General features: G+C 44.9%; 1 protein-coding gene across 3 annotated transcripts in view; it reads left to right on the top strand.

The window, feature by feature from the left end:
* Positions 1-18,329, top strand: part of TTC28 (tetratricopeptide repeat domain 28) — a 598,643-nt gene that overhangs the window by 488,581 nt on the left and 91,733 nt on the right. For all 3 annotated transcript variants that reach the window (XM_060119074.1, XM_060119076.1, XM_060119075.1), the window contains 5 exons: positions 5,258-6,599; positions 7,869-8,392; positions 11,987-12,096; positions 13,800-13,929; positions 16,057-16,275. In XM_060119074.1, coding sequence (XP_059975057.1) covers positions 5,258-6,599; positions 7,869-8,392; positions 11,987-12,096; positions 13,800-13,929; positions 16,057-16,275 — 2,325 coding nt within the window. The remainder of the gene's footprint in view (positions 1-5,257; positions 6,600-7,868; positions 8,393-11,986; positions 12,097-13,799; positions 13,930-16,056; positions 16,276-18,329) is intronic.

Raw genomic sequence — 18,329 nt, 5'->3', positions numbered from 1 at the left:
GGAGGCTGGTATAGCTGTAGAGGCTGGTGACCAGCTGGTTTCTTTTTTTCTGCTGAGGTCCCGAAGACGAAAAGTAAACTTAAACGTTCATATTGGGACTTACTTATGAGGGAGTTTCCTGATCCAAAAGGAGCTACAGACCTCTCTGCCTATCTCAATTATTTGATTTAACTATTTATTATGGACATTTTCAGACACATACATATACACACAGAGAAAATAGTATAATGAATCCCCAAATGACAACAATTCCCAATTATCAACATTTTGCTAATATCATTTCATCTATTTTCATAAACACAAACATATACTTACTTTTCCCCTCTGCGGGAGTATTTTTAAAGCAAATAGTAGACACTGTGTTGTTTCATCTGTAAGTAATTCCATATGTATTCCTAGCAGATGAGAAGTTTTTAAAAGTATAGCTACTGTCCTGTGTCACACCTAGTGAGACTAAATACAGTTCCTTTATGTCTTCTGCTTATCTTGAAAGCAGGTGGGCTGGTATAGCTGAAGGCCTGTGGGTCGAGAGTCCTTCTCTCTGCTTTGTCGCTAACTCACTTCCTCTCACTGGGCCAGGGTCACGTCATTTACAAAGTTAGGAGGACTCTTCCAGTTCCCAAATCTTGATATTTCCGTTGAGAATAGCTGGTGATTTGGCTAGAATGTAGCCGAACTCAACCTGTTTGAAAGCAGTGGGAAAGAATAGATGAGCTCTTAAAGCCCCATTTGGATTGTGTACTACTAATAATCAAAATAATAATATTTTCAGTAAATGAGAAGAATGCACACATCCTTTGTAGAGGTACAATGAGGCCCTACTTTGAGAGAATTTGCAAGAGAAAAGGCTGCCAGAATTCACTGCTAAGATGCTAACTATTCTAGTTTCAGTAGAGTTCTGTTAGGCTTGTCCTGTTCACACCTCCCTTGATCTTTGCTGGTAATGGTTAACAATAGAGGCAAAATGTATTGAGCACTTATTACGTCCCAGGCGCTTGTGCTAGCTTCTCATAAGCATGACTCCTTGGCCCTCACAACAGGTCTTTGCAGTAGCTCTTATTATTCCTATGGCAGTGACCATTCCTGATGCATAGGTGGAGGTTTACTGTGGGGATGGATGTATAAATCCATAAGCATGTGTCATTTCTCTACATGCCCTGTGAGAACTGGGCTTTGTGAGGATCTTCTGCCCCACTAATCTTCATTTAATTCCCCTCCCTGCAGCACGTTGTCACCTAGCATGCCCTCTGACAGGCCCTCTGTAAGTCTTCATCTGAGTGACAGCCCTGGAAAATCAAGCTGTGGTCTCGAAAGGGAAGGAGGATCTGCAGATTATCTCCTCAGCATGTGCAGTCACTCTGCTGGCAGCTCTCAGGGCCGCTTTTATGTTGCCTCAACAAAGAGAAGAGCTGCCAAGAGTGTGTAATGTTCCGTTCAGAATTCTCCAGGCTGGCAGCGGCTGGGACAGAGCAGACACAGGGCAGAAGAAAAAATTCCCACCTCTGCCGTCCCATCTCCTCTACCCTTGCCTGTGTCTGGAAGTCTTTGCTTTGAGAATCTTCCTATGCTTCTCTAGAAACCCTTGGAAGTGTCAGCTGAGGGGGAAGGCGGCGGCGAAAGGGAGTGTGTGGGCAAACTGGCTGGGGGTCAGATCATTTTGCTGTAACCAGCAGGCAGTTTCTTTCACAAATCATTGAACCCTGGGTAGCCATTATCATCCCAACTGCTCCCTATTAACTAGCCAGACTCTTGAGGCCCTGAGAGCAAGAGAAATGGAATTATTTTCCTTTGAACGCTCACTCTCTGAATACTGTTCATACTGTGTTTAGGAAACATGCGATAGTTAGCAAAGCCTATTGATATACACTACTGTGTTTCTCATACCATTTCTTTGAGATGATTATAACCTGGCCTTATTAATAAGAAAACCAAAAACACCAAAAAGTTTTCAATTAAAAAAAAAAACAAAACAAAGGCTCTGAGACAGAAACTTAGGGTCTCAAAATACTCAGCTGAATGAGGTGGGAGCCAGGCTTGTAAAATGGGGCTTCTGACTTAAAGTTCTGTGCCTTTTCCATTATAGTGTGCTTTCCAGATACTTAGCCAGCTTCTTATAGGATGGGGTACAAGTGGGGAGGATGGGGTGCTAGCCAGGTGACCTGTTTCTTTAGCGGTAGGGTGCATACAAAAAACCTGAGCTTCCTCAGTTTCCTTCTCTGAAGGTCCCACACTGCTTGCTTCCTCTTAACACTGCCTTAGCAACCAATCAGTGATCATATTGGCTTAAAAATCATTGCAGTGAAATCCAAAAGCTGTGGGGAAGAAAATCAATGTGAAGGCATTGCTGGGGGGCAAAGTGCTCAGAGGGATGTGTGGGCACTCATGCTGCCCTCCCCAGCTCTGGCTCTGTTCATGACTGTGCACTTATGACGGGTCAGGTGTCTTGCCCCTTATTTCTCCTTATGCAGAAGCTGAGGAGAGAGGGAATAAATGATTCATTTCCTCTAAGGATACTTGGAAATTTGAAACCTACAAGTTTTTTCTTTAGATAAAAGCCGTTCAGGGATACAGGCCACATTCAGGTCTTCAGAACTGAAATGTTTCTGTCACTAAGAGGGCTTCCTTCAGGTGATGCTAAGGTAGTGCCTTTTGGCACCTTAGAGTTTCTAACCTTGAGACAGGCTCTGAAGACCTGACCTTTCCAGCTAGGACGCCAGTGACATCTCCAGTCCTCAGGAATGTTGCTCTAATTAGAGCAGAGTTTCAAAAATTTGAGTAATTTTTAACCAAGTGTTGTGCATTCATCATAGAAAAACCATTTAAAACACAGATAAGCAAAATTTCACCACTCGAAGATCACTACTGTTACCTTTTTAAAAAATGTATGCTGTATGTATAAGTGTAAACATGTATGTATATACATACATCCTATTAATGTTTTTATTAAGTGTACTGTCTGTGCCCATATAACCCCTTGATATATTATAATTTTTCCCATGTCAGTATATAAACTTCTATTTCATCTATTATTTTTTACTTCACCATTTTTAATGGCACCATGTTATTCCGTCATATAGAGTACCATGATTTGCTTAAACTATGAAATATTTTACTCATAAAAGAAAATACACAGAATTACCATAGTTTGTTTAATCTCTACCACCTCGAGAATTCCCTTCCCTAGAAGCATATAGTAATTTCAGTAACTAATATTTGAATTTCACTTTATAGTTTACAGTGCACTTGCACATACATTATTTCATTTGATCCCCACTACTATCCTCTAAGGTTGGTATCAAGATTATTATTTTCCTCAATTTATAGATGAACTAAAAAAAGCTCAAAGAGGCTAAATGATTTATCCAGTGCCCTAAATCCAGTTAATACAGATGGCTGGACCCAGAGCTCAGCACGACTCCTGGGGCAGGGCAGACCTCCACTGCAGGCAGGGGAGGAAGTCAGGACCAGAGGAGTGGCCCTGGCATGCTCCTCTCTCTCCCACGCCCCGCTCACTTCAGCTTTTATTGTGTGTATTGACATTATTTGTTTCATGACTGTCTCCCTTATGACCCTGTGTGCTTTCTGAGGGCAGACACGTGTCTTCATTTCTCTCTCTGTGTGCTGCCCTCCACAAGGCTTAGTACACAATAAATATTCAGTTAATATTTGTTGGGTCAGTGTGTAGTAAATGAAGGAAGGAAGGAAAGAATGAAAGGTGTAGAGATAAGCAAATTGCAGAGGCTGGATTTCGATAGCTTGCTTTTTCAGTGCCTCTATTTTCAGTTCAGACATTTTAGCAACCCGTCTTGGTGTTTTTGAGTTCTTATACTTCTGCAGGTTTTGGTCACCAGTGCAAAGTTCACACGTTGATGCACAGAAAAGCATGTTCAAAACCAAGGGCAAAGAGAAACCTATTTGCATACTAGATCCCTCCACCTTTTCTGTGCCTCCCCATCCCAGCCCCAACTGAAATGAACCAGGCTGTCCTTAAAGGCGCTTCCCAAGTTACTTTTATTATATCCCTCGTTTGGAACTACTTTATATTTATGATATTTATGATATATCTCATTTTGAACTGCTTGTAAAAACAACAGCTTAGCTTAGCAGCTATAGCATAGTTTATGAGGGCTGTTTGAAGTGCTGTTATTGTTGACTGTAAAAGCTAGATAGCAGAATTACAAGAAATTCTGGAACAAAAATCATTCAAATCCTATCACCTAACAAGGCAACTGTTTTTATTTTTGCATAATACCCTCGAGGTCTTGTCCATGTGCACACATTCATTTTCCTAGTCATTGTCAGGGAGCGTGCAGCATTGTTTTCTGCTTTTTCCACTTAACGTTATTGCAAGAACTCTTTTTTCCCCATTTTTCTGCATAGACTTCAGAATTATCTTTTTAATGACTGCATAATCCCCTGGTGAGTTGATATACCAAAATGTACTCATATAATCCCCAAGTTGTTTGCCATTGAAGATGTTTCTGATTTTCCACTAATCTATAATGGTGCAGTGAAGATTGTTATGCATACAGCTTTTGCATTTGTGGTATGATTGCCTTAGAAGACATTCCCCTGAGCAGGACTGCAGGGTCTGAGCAGCACCGTGTGTGGTTCTTGCCATGCTGCTCCTCCAAAGGCTGTTCCCGTTTGTGTCCAGCAGTTGATGTGTTTACCAGCTTGAGGGCCATCTCATCAGTATAGGGTATTGTTTAAATTTTTTGTTTGCTAATTTAGTAGAAGTAAAATGGTACTTCAGGGTTGCTTTATTTTGCATTTCTTTGATTATTAAAAAAAATTAACATTTTCCCCTGTGGTTACTCTGTATTTCCTTGGATGTGAGTTGTCTGCTCACTTTTACTATTTGTGCCTATTTCAGTAAATTGGGGTCTTGATTTTTTAAAAAATGAAACAAGTGAAATCTTTATACAAGATAGCTATTGAATTTTTTTGTATAATTCATATATTTTCCAGTATTGTGTTTGCCTTTTAATTTTAGATATATATTTATAGTATAAAACTTATTATTTTTGTAACCAAATCTGTCTGGTTTTTTTTTTTTTATTCCTGTTGCTTTGAAGCTTAGAAAGCTATCCCCCCTCTGGAGAGCTGATAAATATTTAATTCTACCTTCTGTTATTTTAAATTCTTTAATTCATCTGGATTGTATTTGAGTATAAATTGAGTTGCAAATTACATTTTTTCTATATTGCTAATCAGTCATTTCAACCCTTTTCTATTGTTTTATTCTCTTTCTCAGGAATCATACACCAGATGAAAGGTGATTATGATACTGCACTGAAACTCCACAAGACCCACCTGTGCATCGCCCAGGAGCTGAGTGATTACGCCGCCCAGGGCCGTGCCTATGGGAATATGGGCAATGCCTACAATGCTCTGGGCATGTACGACCAGGCTGTCAAGTACCACCGGCAGGAGCTGCAGATCTCCATGGAAGTGAATGACCGTGCCTCACAGGCATCCACACACGGGAACCTTGCCGTGGCCTACCAGGCCCTGGGTGCCCACGACCGGGCCCTGCAGCACTATCAGAATCACCTGAACATCGCTCGGGAGCTGCGTGACATCCAGAGCGAGGCCCGGGCCCTCAGCAACCTGGGCAACTTCCACTGCTCTCGAGGGGAGTACGTCCAGGCTGCCCCCTATTACGAACAGTACCTCCGGCTTGCTCCTGAGCTTCAAGACATGGAAGGAGAAGGGAAGGTCTGCCACAATCTTGGCTACGCCCATTACTGCCTTGGAAATTACCAGGAGGCGGTGAAGTACTATGAGCAGGATCTGGCCCTGGCCAAAGACCTTCATGACAAATTGAGCCAAGCAAAAGCCTACTGCAACTTGGGCTTGGCATTCAAGGCTCTGCTGAATTTTAACAAAGCCGAAGAGTGTCAGAAGTACCTGCTGTCCCTAGCCCAGTCCCTGAATAATTCCCAGGCTAAATTTCGAGCCCTGGGGAACCTGGGTGATATATTCATCTGTAAAAAAGATATCAGTGGTGCAATAAAATTCTATGAGCAGCAGCTGGGCTTGGCTCACCATGTAAAGGACAGAAGACTGGAGGCCAGTGCCTATGCAGCCCTGGGCACTGCATACCGAATGATCCAGAAACACGACAAGGCCTTGGGTTATCACACACAGGAACTGGAGGTTTATCAGGAGCTGAGTGACTTGCCGGGAGAGTGCAGAGCTCATGGGCACCTGGCAGCCGTCTACATGGCCCTTGGGAAATACACGATGGCATTCAAGTGTTATGAAGAGCAGCTGGATCTAGGGCAGAAGCTGAAAGATCCGAGTCTAGAAGCTCAGGTCTATGGCAACATGGGCATCACAAAGATGAACATGAATGTGATGGAAGAAGCCATCGGCTACTTCGAGCAGCAGCTGGCCATGCTGCAGCAGCTGAGTGGAAACGAGTCTGTGCTCGACAGGGGCCGGGCCTATGGCAACCTGGGGGATTGCTACGAGGCCCTGGGTGACTATGAGGAAGCTATAAAGTACTATGAACAATATTTATCTGTTGCCCAGAGTCTAAATCGCATGCAAGACCAAGCCAAGGCTTACCGGGGCCTGGGAAATGGACACAGGTAAAAATGACAGAGGACAAATGTGGTTGATAAACCTGCACAAGGAGCAGTTGTGAAAGTAATGGCCACTTAATGTCTGCATGGCAGCTTATTGACTACAAATCATTTCCATGCATTCCTCATTTTGTTCCTCCAATAATTCTGTGAAATTAGCAGGGTATATTTTTACCCTTATGTTATATAGGAAGAAACTAAGGCCCAGAGTTTATGTCCAAGATTACACAGCTTAAAAGGGACAGCTGAGGTTAAACCCAGGGCTCTCTGACTCCAAATGCACTACCTTTTTGACTACATCATAATGAGCAGAATAAAAGAGATAATAGGCACGGGAAAGATGAATGAATCGATCTAACTTATATTTTCTGAATGCCCCTCACATTATATGGATGTGTTCATTAATATAACACCTATACCCACCAATTACTTGGACCCCATTTTGTTGCTTTTAGGGAAAGCCACCTCATAATAGTGGGAGTGAATAAATATATACTGTCATGCCAGCCACCTTGCATAGATACCTTGCTTAATATTTATAGCAATCCTGTATTAGTCTATATTTATTATCATCTGCTATGGGATGTGGGATTTATTAGCATCCAGAAACTGAAGCTCAGGAAAAGGGATTCATGTGTCCTACACAACTGGTTTGGTCTGCCGCCAGAATCCATGCTCTTCTCACTCTTATCGTGTCATCTCTTAGCAGCACAAAAAGATACACTGTTGGCCAAGGTGGTGCTTTCCTTCTGAATGTGGGCAAACCAAGAAGGTGTCTGTGTCTGCAGAATATATGGCCTCTCCAGATAGGCAGGGGACTAGGGCTCCTGGAGTGGAGGAAGGGCAAGGGTCAGGCTAAATCATCACCCACAGAGTGCTCTGAGAAGCTAAGGGTGAAAGATTTATAGCCATTGTAAAGTGAATTCAAAAACATAGTCTAAGCAGTAGTGGAAATTGGGAGGCCCAAAGAACCAAACAGTTCACTTGCTATCATTGTGCCTATTAATATATTTTATGTTTCCTCTCGGGTATATATCCCATTGAATCTCAAGCTCTTGGGAAGGTCACTAAGGGATGACTTTTGAATTGCTTTCCAGATTATGAAATTCCCCTGCATCTCACTCTAAGGGCACATGATAGATTTTAGCTAGAAGAGAAGTTAAGAGCTTCTATAGTAAGTGACAGTGACAAATGCTTTTCATTTTCTCAGGGGCTTTAGCATGTCTGCACCTGCACAAAATAATATCATTGCTTTTCTGTCTACATCCCCCACAGGGCAATGGGGAGCTTGCAGCAAGCCCTTGTGTGCTTTGAAAAGAGGCTAGTGGTTGCCCATGAGCTCGGGGAGGCCTTTAATAAAGCCCAGGCCTATGGAGAGCTGGGAAGTCTGCACAGCCAATTAGGGAATTACGAACAAGCCATTTCCTGCCTTGAACGCCAGCTGAACATTGCTAGAGAGATGAAAGACCGAGCTCTGGAAAGTGATGCTGCCTGTGGCCTGGGGGGCGTTTACCAGCAAATGGGGGAATACGATACAGCCCTGCAGTACCACCAGCTGGATCTGCAGATAGCAGAGGAAACCAACAACCCCACGTGCCAGGGACGGGCCTATGGGAACCTGGGCCTGACCTACGAGTCCCTGGGCACCTTTGAGAGGGCCGTGGTCTATCAAGAACAGCACTTGAGCATCGCTGCACAGATGAACGACTTGGTGGCCAAGACGGTGTCTTATAGTAGCCTTGGAAGGACCCATCATGCTTTGCAGAACTATTCCCAGGCAGTCATGTACTTGCAGGAAGGTAAGTGAAAAGGTCTGTTGTGGCTTCTCGGTCTACCCTGAGACTGAGCTCACAGTCTGCTCAGAAGGAGGTGTGCACGGTGTGAGTGGCCACCTCTGCATGGAGTGAGGATCTCAGAGGCCACATCATCAGTTCAACTCCAAAACCATGGTGTCCCCCACTGGGCGTTCCTTAGTAGTACAAAGGCTTTCCACTGTCCAGGATGCATTACCCAGCTTGTCTCGCTCTGCTTGCCAGCTGTCCAAGGAGCTGACACCCTCCTTGCTTTTCAGGGCCCTCTACTGAGTAAAAAACACATTCTGCACAAGGTCAAGTTAGATCTAATAGTGTACAAGTTAAGTGCCTGAATCAGAGGAAAAATGCGCAGCTGTTCCGGGCCCATTGTCCCTTTAGAAAATAAGCTGTATCAAAGTTGTGTAGAAGTCCATTTCAATGTGGCAGCTGGGGTCTAATCCAGAAGCACCCGTCTGAGGGTCGCTCAAGCCATCAGCCAGGTTTCCCGGTGCTGGTTACCCACGGTGCTGGGCTGGTGCCACAGTAGGCTTATTTCAGGCAGGCCCAGAAAGTGACTGCTTCCCTCCCTCCCCTCTTTTTCACCCCCTCCCCCCACCCCCTCTCCTCTCCTGCAGGCTCCATGCAGTTACCTGCATACAGTCAGGCCTTGGACGCTTCCTTCCTCGCCAAGCAGGAGCCCCACAGCAGTGTGTTTGCCCTCCACCCCTTTGTAACCCTCCTCTGGAAAGCACTTCCTCTCACACGGCACATGGCATCCTGTCATCCTGGGAGGGAAAAACAGCAGATACGGTGTTCTTGGCTCACTAGTAAAAGGAAATGGTTGCTGATTTCAAGCAAAAACTGTCATTTACAGTTTCCAAAATTTTTTGGCATATATAGTTTATCTAATTGGATTTCATTCTCATAGTAACCATGAGAGTTGTATCTTTTTATTCCCATTGGCAGCTAAGTGACCTGAGGCTCAGAAACTATAGTGGCTTGATCCTGACCATGCGGTCAGTCAGTGGTGGCATGGGGTTCAGTCCAGGTTTCCTGACCTCAGGAACCACACAAGACCTTGTATGCAGTTCTTTCAACCTCCCAAGCACAGAGCAGGGCTGGGGCAGTCATGTCCACGATTACTTCTGATCCCCAGCTGGAAGTTGGGAGAGAGGGAAGCAGCACATGAAGTGGAGAATGCGCCAGGGGCTGATGGTCGCTGTGGTCCTCTGCACAGACCAGTCTTGCTCTGGCCTGCAGGCTGAGAGATTACTGAGAGGCTAGAAGCCACTTCCCAGACGCGATTTGGCTCCCACTCAGTGGGAGCTCTGCCTCAATGCATTAAATATGAGAGGTGGCTTTTGGTTTCCTGAACCGAGACTGGTAAAATTCTAACACACTGGGGGCGATTTTCAATTGAATATGTGGAAACTATTAAATTCAGACCCAGTGTATGACAACCTTTCAACTGTGTTCTTTGGTACTTCCTGAAATGTTATTTCCATGAAGCAGCTGCTTTGCCTAAGATATTGTAACATAATTCTATATTTATGGAAAACTCTGTTTATTTTTATTGTAATTTTAAGTCTTGCAGAGATCTAAATTCTTATCGCGCCGTCTCCACAGTGTCTTTTTCGTGGATGTGCTCTACCAGAGAGCCTGGTGTACCTCGTGGACCTGACCAGATGCCTCTTTGCATGAGTTGTTTCAGGTGCAGGACACCTGGAAGGCCCTTTCTGAGTGCTCTGAGTTGGGTCTGCAGCCTCTTGAAGTGAGGGGACAGTTCAGTTGGAAACCACTTCGGTACTCTCTCTCCCTCCTGGCTTTCAGACAGGCCTGTGGACTAGCATCCCCCTGCCCACATGCAATAGCATCTCACAGGCAGGCCTGGTCAGAGCCTTTGGAACAAGCTCTCTACGTGATTTGTATGGTTACCCGTGATTAAAACCACTGGTCTCATCCAGCTTTTTTTCTTTTTGCAAATGAAGAAAGGGAGGCTGGAGCAATTTAGTGACTTACCTGGAGTCATGTAACTAGTTTCTGGCAAACTAGGCTCCAGGAGGGCTGGATGGGTGGGTCAGATTCCTAAGAGGCAGAAGCAGGTAGAAACTGGGGAAGGACAGATACCATGTCTGTCCAGTGGGCTTTTAGCTCTTCATTGTTGAACTTCTGACTATGGGCCAGGGAGTGTCCTACACGCTGGGGATCCAGCAGGGAGCAAAGTCAACTCCCTCCTTGCACAGAACATACCTTCTGGGGGAGCTGCCTCAATGACTTTTACTTCCAACTCAGAGGCCCAGGCCTAGCAGGGAGAGCTATATTGCTGAATGAATATGGTTAGCTTGTTGAAAGTTAAAACAACCGGTCTCCTCCTGGTTTTCACCCAAAAACCATTTCTTTTATTTCTGTTCCTACTCTATGAAGTATTTTAAAATGCGAATAATTTGCAAATACATATTGTTTTTGTTACCCGGTGACATGATTTAAATTTAAAATGCTGTTTCTAAGTTTTCTGAGTTATGTGCATTTTGAGATGCATGATATTTTATGAGTTTGAACCCGAGTATCACTTTTATTAGCCTCTCAACTGACTCAATTCCTTTTCGAAAGTCTGAAATTGTGTGGGCCCAGCATGCTCAGAGGCAGGCTCCCATGCACCCGGAATTAGATTAGAAAGAAGAAGACCTTCCTTTGTGTGTGCAGTTGTAGTGTGGGAGCCTTCCTGCCGTCTCGGCACAAGCTAACTCCTGTGTACAGAGAGCAGGATAATGAGGGCAAAGTGATGCTGAGAACTGCTTAGTGACCAATACAATAAATGGTTGCCTTCATATTTGACTCCCACAAAGCCCTGGAGGTTGCTGGTGTCCTGAAATCCAGAAGCTTGCTGTGAGTAAGTGACCCAAACTGCAGGTGCCTATCTGAAGGCCATTAGAATGAGAACAATCTCATTTAAAGCTTTCAACTCATAATAGCTCTTGCTCTGCAACCCCGCTGAGGCACATCAAAGTCTCAGCCTTAAAGGAAAGGCAGATTGGGTGCGAAATGCCTCAGTGGCATCAGTAACAGAAGGCAGGGTCAGGCGGTGTGAGCATTCTGCTTCCAGGAGGACACCTGATGTGTCTCTTGTCAACACTGATTGGATGCTGTGCACATGTGATAGGAAAGAGTATTAGCTGGGCTTCTGTACTTGACTATGGAACTTTCAAGAAAGACTTTTGCCAGCCAGAGAATTGGGTTAGGTAAACTTATAGGCCAGGAGTTTTCATTTGCAAAGCTAGGGATTTCACAGCTGGGAGGGCTGCCAGTTAGGTTCCATTTGTTTCAGTGTTTCTGCCTGCCCTGCAAACCTGTCTCCTGCTGATAGCCATCACCTGAGCTCTTGCTGGGGCAACTTGGAGTGACCTGGAAAGGTCACTACCGACACAGAATTTGAAAAGAATGCTTACTCTGCCTTGACTGATTCTGCTTTTGTCCTGCATTTTAACTAGCTGTGTTGCTAACACTGTTTATATACACCTGAGCCAGAGTTACCCTCCAGAACTCCTCGGCAGGATGGAATTGTCTTTTATGTGTCCTCAAAATTTCTCTATCTGAATTCAGGTTTAAGGTTAGCAGAGCAGCTGGGCCGAAGAGAAGATGAAGCCAAAATTCGCCATGGTCTCGGCCTCTCCCTTTGGGCGAGTGGGAACCTGGAGGAAGCCCAACATCAGGTGAGCAGGAGAACCCTGTCCCGAGTGGATTTTGTTTCTAGAAGCATGGAAGACCTTGGGATTACTATCCTAGTAGTGATGACATTTGCCAGAGGGTGTTGACCTGTGCTCTTGGGTTTGACATACAAGATTTCCAGCCTGTATCAGCCCAGAAGTGTTGAACCATAGTAAAGACTCTTACTCACTTGTATGATAGATTTCTCAATAATTTCTTTGGAATTCTTGTATTATGTGCTACTGTTCCTCATTAAACCTTAATATGAAATTATATACATTTTATGACAGAAGTAAATAATCCAAGTATTCATAATTATTGGGTTTACTGTTTTTGTAGGTTTCTAGTTATATCACTAGATGCTTCTCTCCCCTCTTCCTCTCCCTCCCTTCTCTCTCTCTCTCTCTCTCTCTCTCACACACACACACACACACACACACACACAAAGTTCATGTTTCTGCATACACACAAATAGTTGAAGAGAAGCCTGCTCTGTGCTGGCTCTGCAAATTAGAAAGATCCCTGGAATTATGGGTTCCTCTGTCAGGTTGGAGGAATTGTGAGATGGCATCTAAAATCACACACTCAACTGCTTAGGCAGCGCTTGCTGTGGAGGGTGCTGTGCTAGCAAAGGGGGCCAAGGATTGGTGAACCCAGGCTCCTGTCGTAGGTGCTCACAGGGAGTGAGGACATGATATGCTTGAACTTGTGCCACAGCATCCTGGGATGTTATGACGTTTTACAATTTAAAGAATTAATTCTCTAGTTTTCTGGTTTCAAAAATTAAAGTTTGTATTGATATAGTGATTTATAGTTTTCAAAGTACTTTCACTGACTGGATTTATTCCTTAATAACCCTGTGAGGTAGAGTGATAACCATCCCTTTACAGAGAAAAAACTGAGGTTCCGAATCTTACCAAAAGTCACCCAGCAAATTAGTGGCAGGGTTGGGAATACATTCCTCTCTCCTAGTCTAAATCCCTTAGTCTTAGAATTCTATTCTTTAAATTTGCATGAATTTAAAATTTGATACTGTTTCCACATATAAATATCAGAGAAAGGCCTTGTCCCATTGACCTTGTGGTCCCCTCAGAGCAGCAGGACAGTGTCTCCTTAGGAGTGTCGTGTGTCTGGTACCAGGGTGTGCCTGTGAGTGGACGTGGCTCCCTGGAGCACTGCTGTGCAGAGCAGCATCTGGTTCAGCTGAACTGCCTGCAAGAAGCCTTCCTCCTGAGGGCGCGGCTGCTGTCAGGGTTTCCCCGCCAGCCTCAGGCGTCTCCAGCCTGGCTCCCCCTCACCTGCTCCAGTTCCAGCCCTTCCGCACTGTGAGGCGTTGGGGTGGTGAATTACAGTTGCTTGTTGACAAGAGGAGAGGCTTTTCATTTGTTTTAATCAAAATCAGCACTTGATTGCGTACATAGCTGATTTTTTCCCACAAGTTTCAGACTATGAGTCTATAACCCCTGTCTTTTAGATCCCCTTGTCTGTCAAAAATTGATTACACAAATTATAATTTACTGAGTAGGATCTAATTGATGCCTTTTCAGGTCCACAAAGACCTACCTGGAAATAAAGATTCGTCCTTTCAAATCTCTTAAAACAAGTTTTCTGTTGTCTACCAAGATGTGAGCAAACATTGTCTCTAGTCGGTGAACGGCTAGACAGTGGTTTCTGGAAAACAGATAACGTTCTCTTCCCCTCCTTGCAGCTCTATAGAGCATCAGCCTTGTTTGAAACGATCCGACACGAGGTGCAGCTGAGCACGGACTACAAGCTCTCCCTCTTTGACCTGCAGACATCCTCCTACCAGGCCTTGCAGCGAGTGCTTGTCAGCCTCGGTGAGAGCAGCGGGGGTTCCCCCCTTGTGTGCGTGCATCCCTGCGTCTGAGTCGTTTAGTGAGTGCTGTGGTGAAATATGACTTGTTGTCACGGCAGACTGAAGCCACAACCACAACGCAGCCATTGAACATTCGTTCATTCAAGCAACGAATATTTGTATGTGCCGAGTGCCAGTCAAGAAGTCCCGGTTCCTGACCTCTAGAAGCTCTTAGCCTATCAGGAGACAGAAGTCGGGAGCCCAGGAGGGTGTGATTGGCACTAGAGTAAAAGGGGCTCGGGTGCTGTGGGAACGAAGTGGCTTGCCAGGCAGACCCAGGAGCCAGAGAAGGTGTCCTGGAGACAGGGATGCTTGAAACAGGTGCTCCCACCAGGTTCCCTCTGCCCATTAGTACCTGGGGACAGGTACCTGAGAAGACACTGGTCTCTTCCCTATTTTACTGCCACACATCTTTTAATGTTGCTGTCTAATAAATGTTTATACTGTCTGCCCCCAAGGCTGTGACATAGTCAGTAACGACACTCCCAGGCCTGTGGGCTGCACTGCACTGGGACAGCATCCACCTTCCCTTACCTGGGCCTTGACTGTTTCAGCCACCCTATTCCAGCCACCCTGTCCTCTGCCTCTCCTCAGGCCTGTCCATCTCTGCAGACCATTTTCGCCAACCCAGAACTTGGGTTAAGGAGGTATTCATTGGAATTAACAATGTCTTTGAAGTTGGATTTTGAGGCCTTATCAATAACCTGTCCTTTGCTTTATAGGTATGAATACTCAAACTTCCCCTTGAAAAATGTATCTAGTAACTGTGCTCATTGCCTGCGATTACAGTTTATTATCTACTATAATCACAGTGTTAAGTCTGTCTAGCACTTTGGAGCCAATTTTCCAATGTGTACAGAAATCGGCCCTGCTGTTCCAGTTAATAACTTAATAGGGTAAAAGAAGACATTTGCATACACACCTACAAATCCCCACTTTCTACTGATACTCAGACGGTAGGAAGCAGGGCATCCTTGAAGGGCTTTGGGGCTGTGGCATCTGGTCTCCTGTCTCTGCCTGCCCTCTCTTTGGACCTTAGTTCTAGCAACTCTTCCATTTGTATATTTATGATGCAAGCAGATCCTTTGCATTGTGTTCCTTCTGATAATCCTAACTTGAAAGGATGTTGCTTTATCTTTTGTGCTCTCATATTTGAGCATTAGCTTTTAAACTAGATTACAGACTAGTTTCTTAGATGAAGTGGGATTAGAGGTCGGATCGAAAGACGGAGGAAAAGCTTGAAGGAGAGAGAAGCAGTTTCAAAGAATTAGAGACCTCAGAGGTTTGAACCCTTTGCCCATGGGAATGAGAAGAGACGAGAAGCAAGTGTGTGGGTGCCCAGAATGGAATGAGGTATCAGCTCTAGTGATTACAATGTCACTTGTTACATATACTGTGCTTTGAATAATGCCTACCAACCACCTCCACATACAGGGCCTCGTTTAGTCTTTGAGATAGGCAGGACAGCTATCGGGGTTCCTTGTTTTCAGTAAACAGGGGAAAGGCACACTGAGCACATGGACCAGCATGTGTGAGGGCACAGAGGTATAATTTGGTGGGAAATGTGGAAACAGGGCTGGGCAATGTGATGCACAGAGGGGCTGCATCGAGGAGAAATAGAAAGATGGTCAAGAGCCATGTCCTGGAGGGCTCATCTGCCAAGGCCAAGTCAGAATCCAAGCTGAGCAGGGAAGTGAGAGGGTAAGTGCAGAGCATCAGGTCCAAAGAGCCAAGTGAATGGGGTCAGAAGCCAGGAGGCCGGGGAGTAACTCAGGATGTGGGGGGAGAGTGGGCAGGGCTGAGGATGGCTGCTCTGAACAGTCAGCTTTCCTGTGGTGTGGCTGCCAGACAGGGAAGCCTGGTGGCTTACGGTGGTGTGGAATCTGAAAATGTGGGGTTTGAGCAGAGTGGTCACTGCACCTGTCATCTGAGGCAGGGGGTTGAATTTGAAACAGTCTCACTGAGAGTCTGCCACACGTTGGCGTGGAGAGGCAGTGGGGTTTCTCCCTGCCCGGAGTCTCTGTACCTGATAGCCCTCTCTGATAAGCATACTCCCCGTGAACTCCCAGCCTATCCCTTTGTCTCCTAGGCCATCATGATGAAGCCCTGGCTGTGGCAGAAAGAGGACGGACAAGGGCGTTTGCAGATCTCCTGGTAGAACGGCAGACAGGACAGCAGGACTCCGACCCCTACTCCCCAGTCACTATTGATCAGATCTTAGAGATGGTTAATGGCCAGAGGGGACTAGTGCTTTACTATTCCCTGGCTGCGGGCTACCTGTACAGCTGGCTGCTTGCTCCTGGGGCAGGTAAGATCTCTTTCTGTGGGAACAGGGCAATTAAGACACTAGGTTGTGAAAGTCTAGTGAATAGAGGTGGGAGAGGTGCATTACCATAGATCAGATCAAGGAGCTAATGTCGGCTTTCAGCAATCTTCCGCCACGGTGGGTAGTCCGTGGTGGGGCATTCAATTAATAAGACAGCCCAGCTTTCTCATTCCCCCAAGAAATCACGGCTCCTCGCTGGTGAATGTGGAAGCATTTATCAAGGACGACTGAGAGCAGGAGGATTAATTTCACCAGCAGCCCTATTTTTAGGCAGCTGTTGTTCATTAGCTAATAAAGTAATAAGTCCGAATGAGTTCTTTCTAGATATGATTTAATAATTGTGACCCTTTGTCATGGTACAGTTAAAGAGACTAAAACGATAATGGCAACTCTATCACAGTATATAAATGAAGTCTTATGCTGGAAATTTCTGAGTTTAGCAAAACCCATTTTTAACCAGTTCATTTGTAAATCTATTTCAGAAGTAAAAATCCCCTTTGATTAAATCAGGATTAAATGTTCAGGCTTTAACAATTTCACTAAATACAGAACCACTAATTAGCTGTTAGGGCCATGTTTTTTGCATAACAAAATGCTGATAGTTTTACCATGCTGGATACACACCAGATCCAATTAGAGTTTATTGACTGGGGAAGTGGATCTTATAATTGGGAATCTTGAAGAATGGGCTTCTTGAATACCTGTAAGCCAATTTCAAAAAGTTCAACTGCCAAGGAGAACTGACAAGATTTTCTTGATTACGTTTCTGTCCCTTTGATTTAAAAAGAAAATGATGGCTGGATGACAGATCTGAGATGCTTCCTGGGTTCTGATTACATTCTGAGAATGCTTGTATGTTCTATGCTTCAGCCTCACTTTTTCTTTTTTTTTTTGCCGTACGCGGGCCTCTCACTGTCGTGGCCTCTCCCGTTGCGGAACACAGGCTCCGGACACGCAGGCTCAGCGGCCATGGCTCATGGGCCCAGCCGCTCTGCGGCATGTGGGATCCTCCTGGACCGAGGCACAAACCCGTGTCCCCTGCATTGGCAGGCGGACTCTCAACCACTGCACCACCAGGGAAGCCCCAGCCTCACTTTCTATAATTTTACCCTTAATTCCATGTTTTTTATGGGCTTTCCATAAAGAACATTCTTGCCTCTGACCTTTTTATGCTAAAGGTTTTAAGTTGTGGTGTTCATGGTGACTTGGTGAGCGTTGTGCACAGTGGGATGAATCCCTGTGTATCCCAGCCCCCGGAGGGCCCTGATGCTCAGGAGGACACAGCTGATGATGGAGGCATTGAGCTCTTTCTCTCGGTGGTTGTTATGTTTTGGGAACATGATTTGACAGGTGGTATATCCAAATCCCTATAACAATGAGCCATGTATTATGAGGTTCCTATTGTTTCTCTTTCCGTTTCTCTTTGCTCTTAATGAGACTCTGAAGCTTTCACCAGGGCTTTAATCCAATCAGAGAGGACCAGCATTTTCCAGGGCTGACACACCTCATCACCATTTGAGAATATGTCCTGTGTTTATTGCTAGAAAACCACTGCGGATTGCCTCAGTTTCATACAGCCATCATTTTTTGCTCCTTTAATCCATTAATGACCATTGACCAGTTGGTCTTATTTAAAGATGGTTTAAAATGTTTTTATCTGGCCTTTACACTACATATTTATTTTGATTTGCTTTTGTGAAATGAAAGGTCTCTGAGTAACACAGTTTCCATTTGGCTAGCTGTATTTTTTGTCAGGAGTTCAGTTTCTGGGGAGAATACACCTTGGCATGCTCATGCACTATTCCTGAAAGGAAACTTTCCCTGTTTGGTGCTTCTGAGAAGCATCTGTTTTGAAATACGTGAACTGATGTGAACTAATCATCATTCCAGGAGCTTCTGAATATATATCGTCAAAATCAAAAGCCCTGTCTTGAATTCCCTGTTTTCAAGCACCAAACCTTCTGGTGAAAGCTGTAAAAAGCGTACTGACCAGACTTCTGAAAACCCTCTCGACACCTCGGATTTCAGGATTTCTT

This window comes from Mesoplodon densirostris, chromosome 15 (assembly GCF_025265405.1).
Source record: "Mesoplodon densirostris isolate mMesDen1 chromosome 15, mMesDen1 primary haplotype, whole genome shotgun sequence".
Classification (NCBI taxonomy): Eukaryota; Metazoa; Chordata; class Mammalia; order Artiodactyla; family Ziphiidae; genus Mesoplodon; species Mesoplodon densirostris.
The sequence above is the reverse complement of the archived record's forward strand: the minus strand, read 5'-3'. Positions and strand labels throughout refer to the sequence as shown.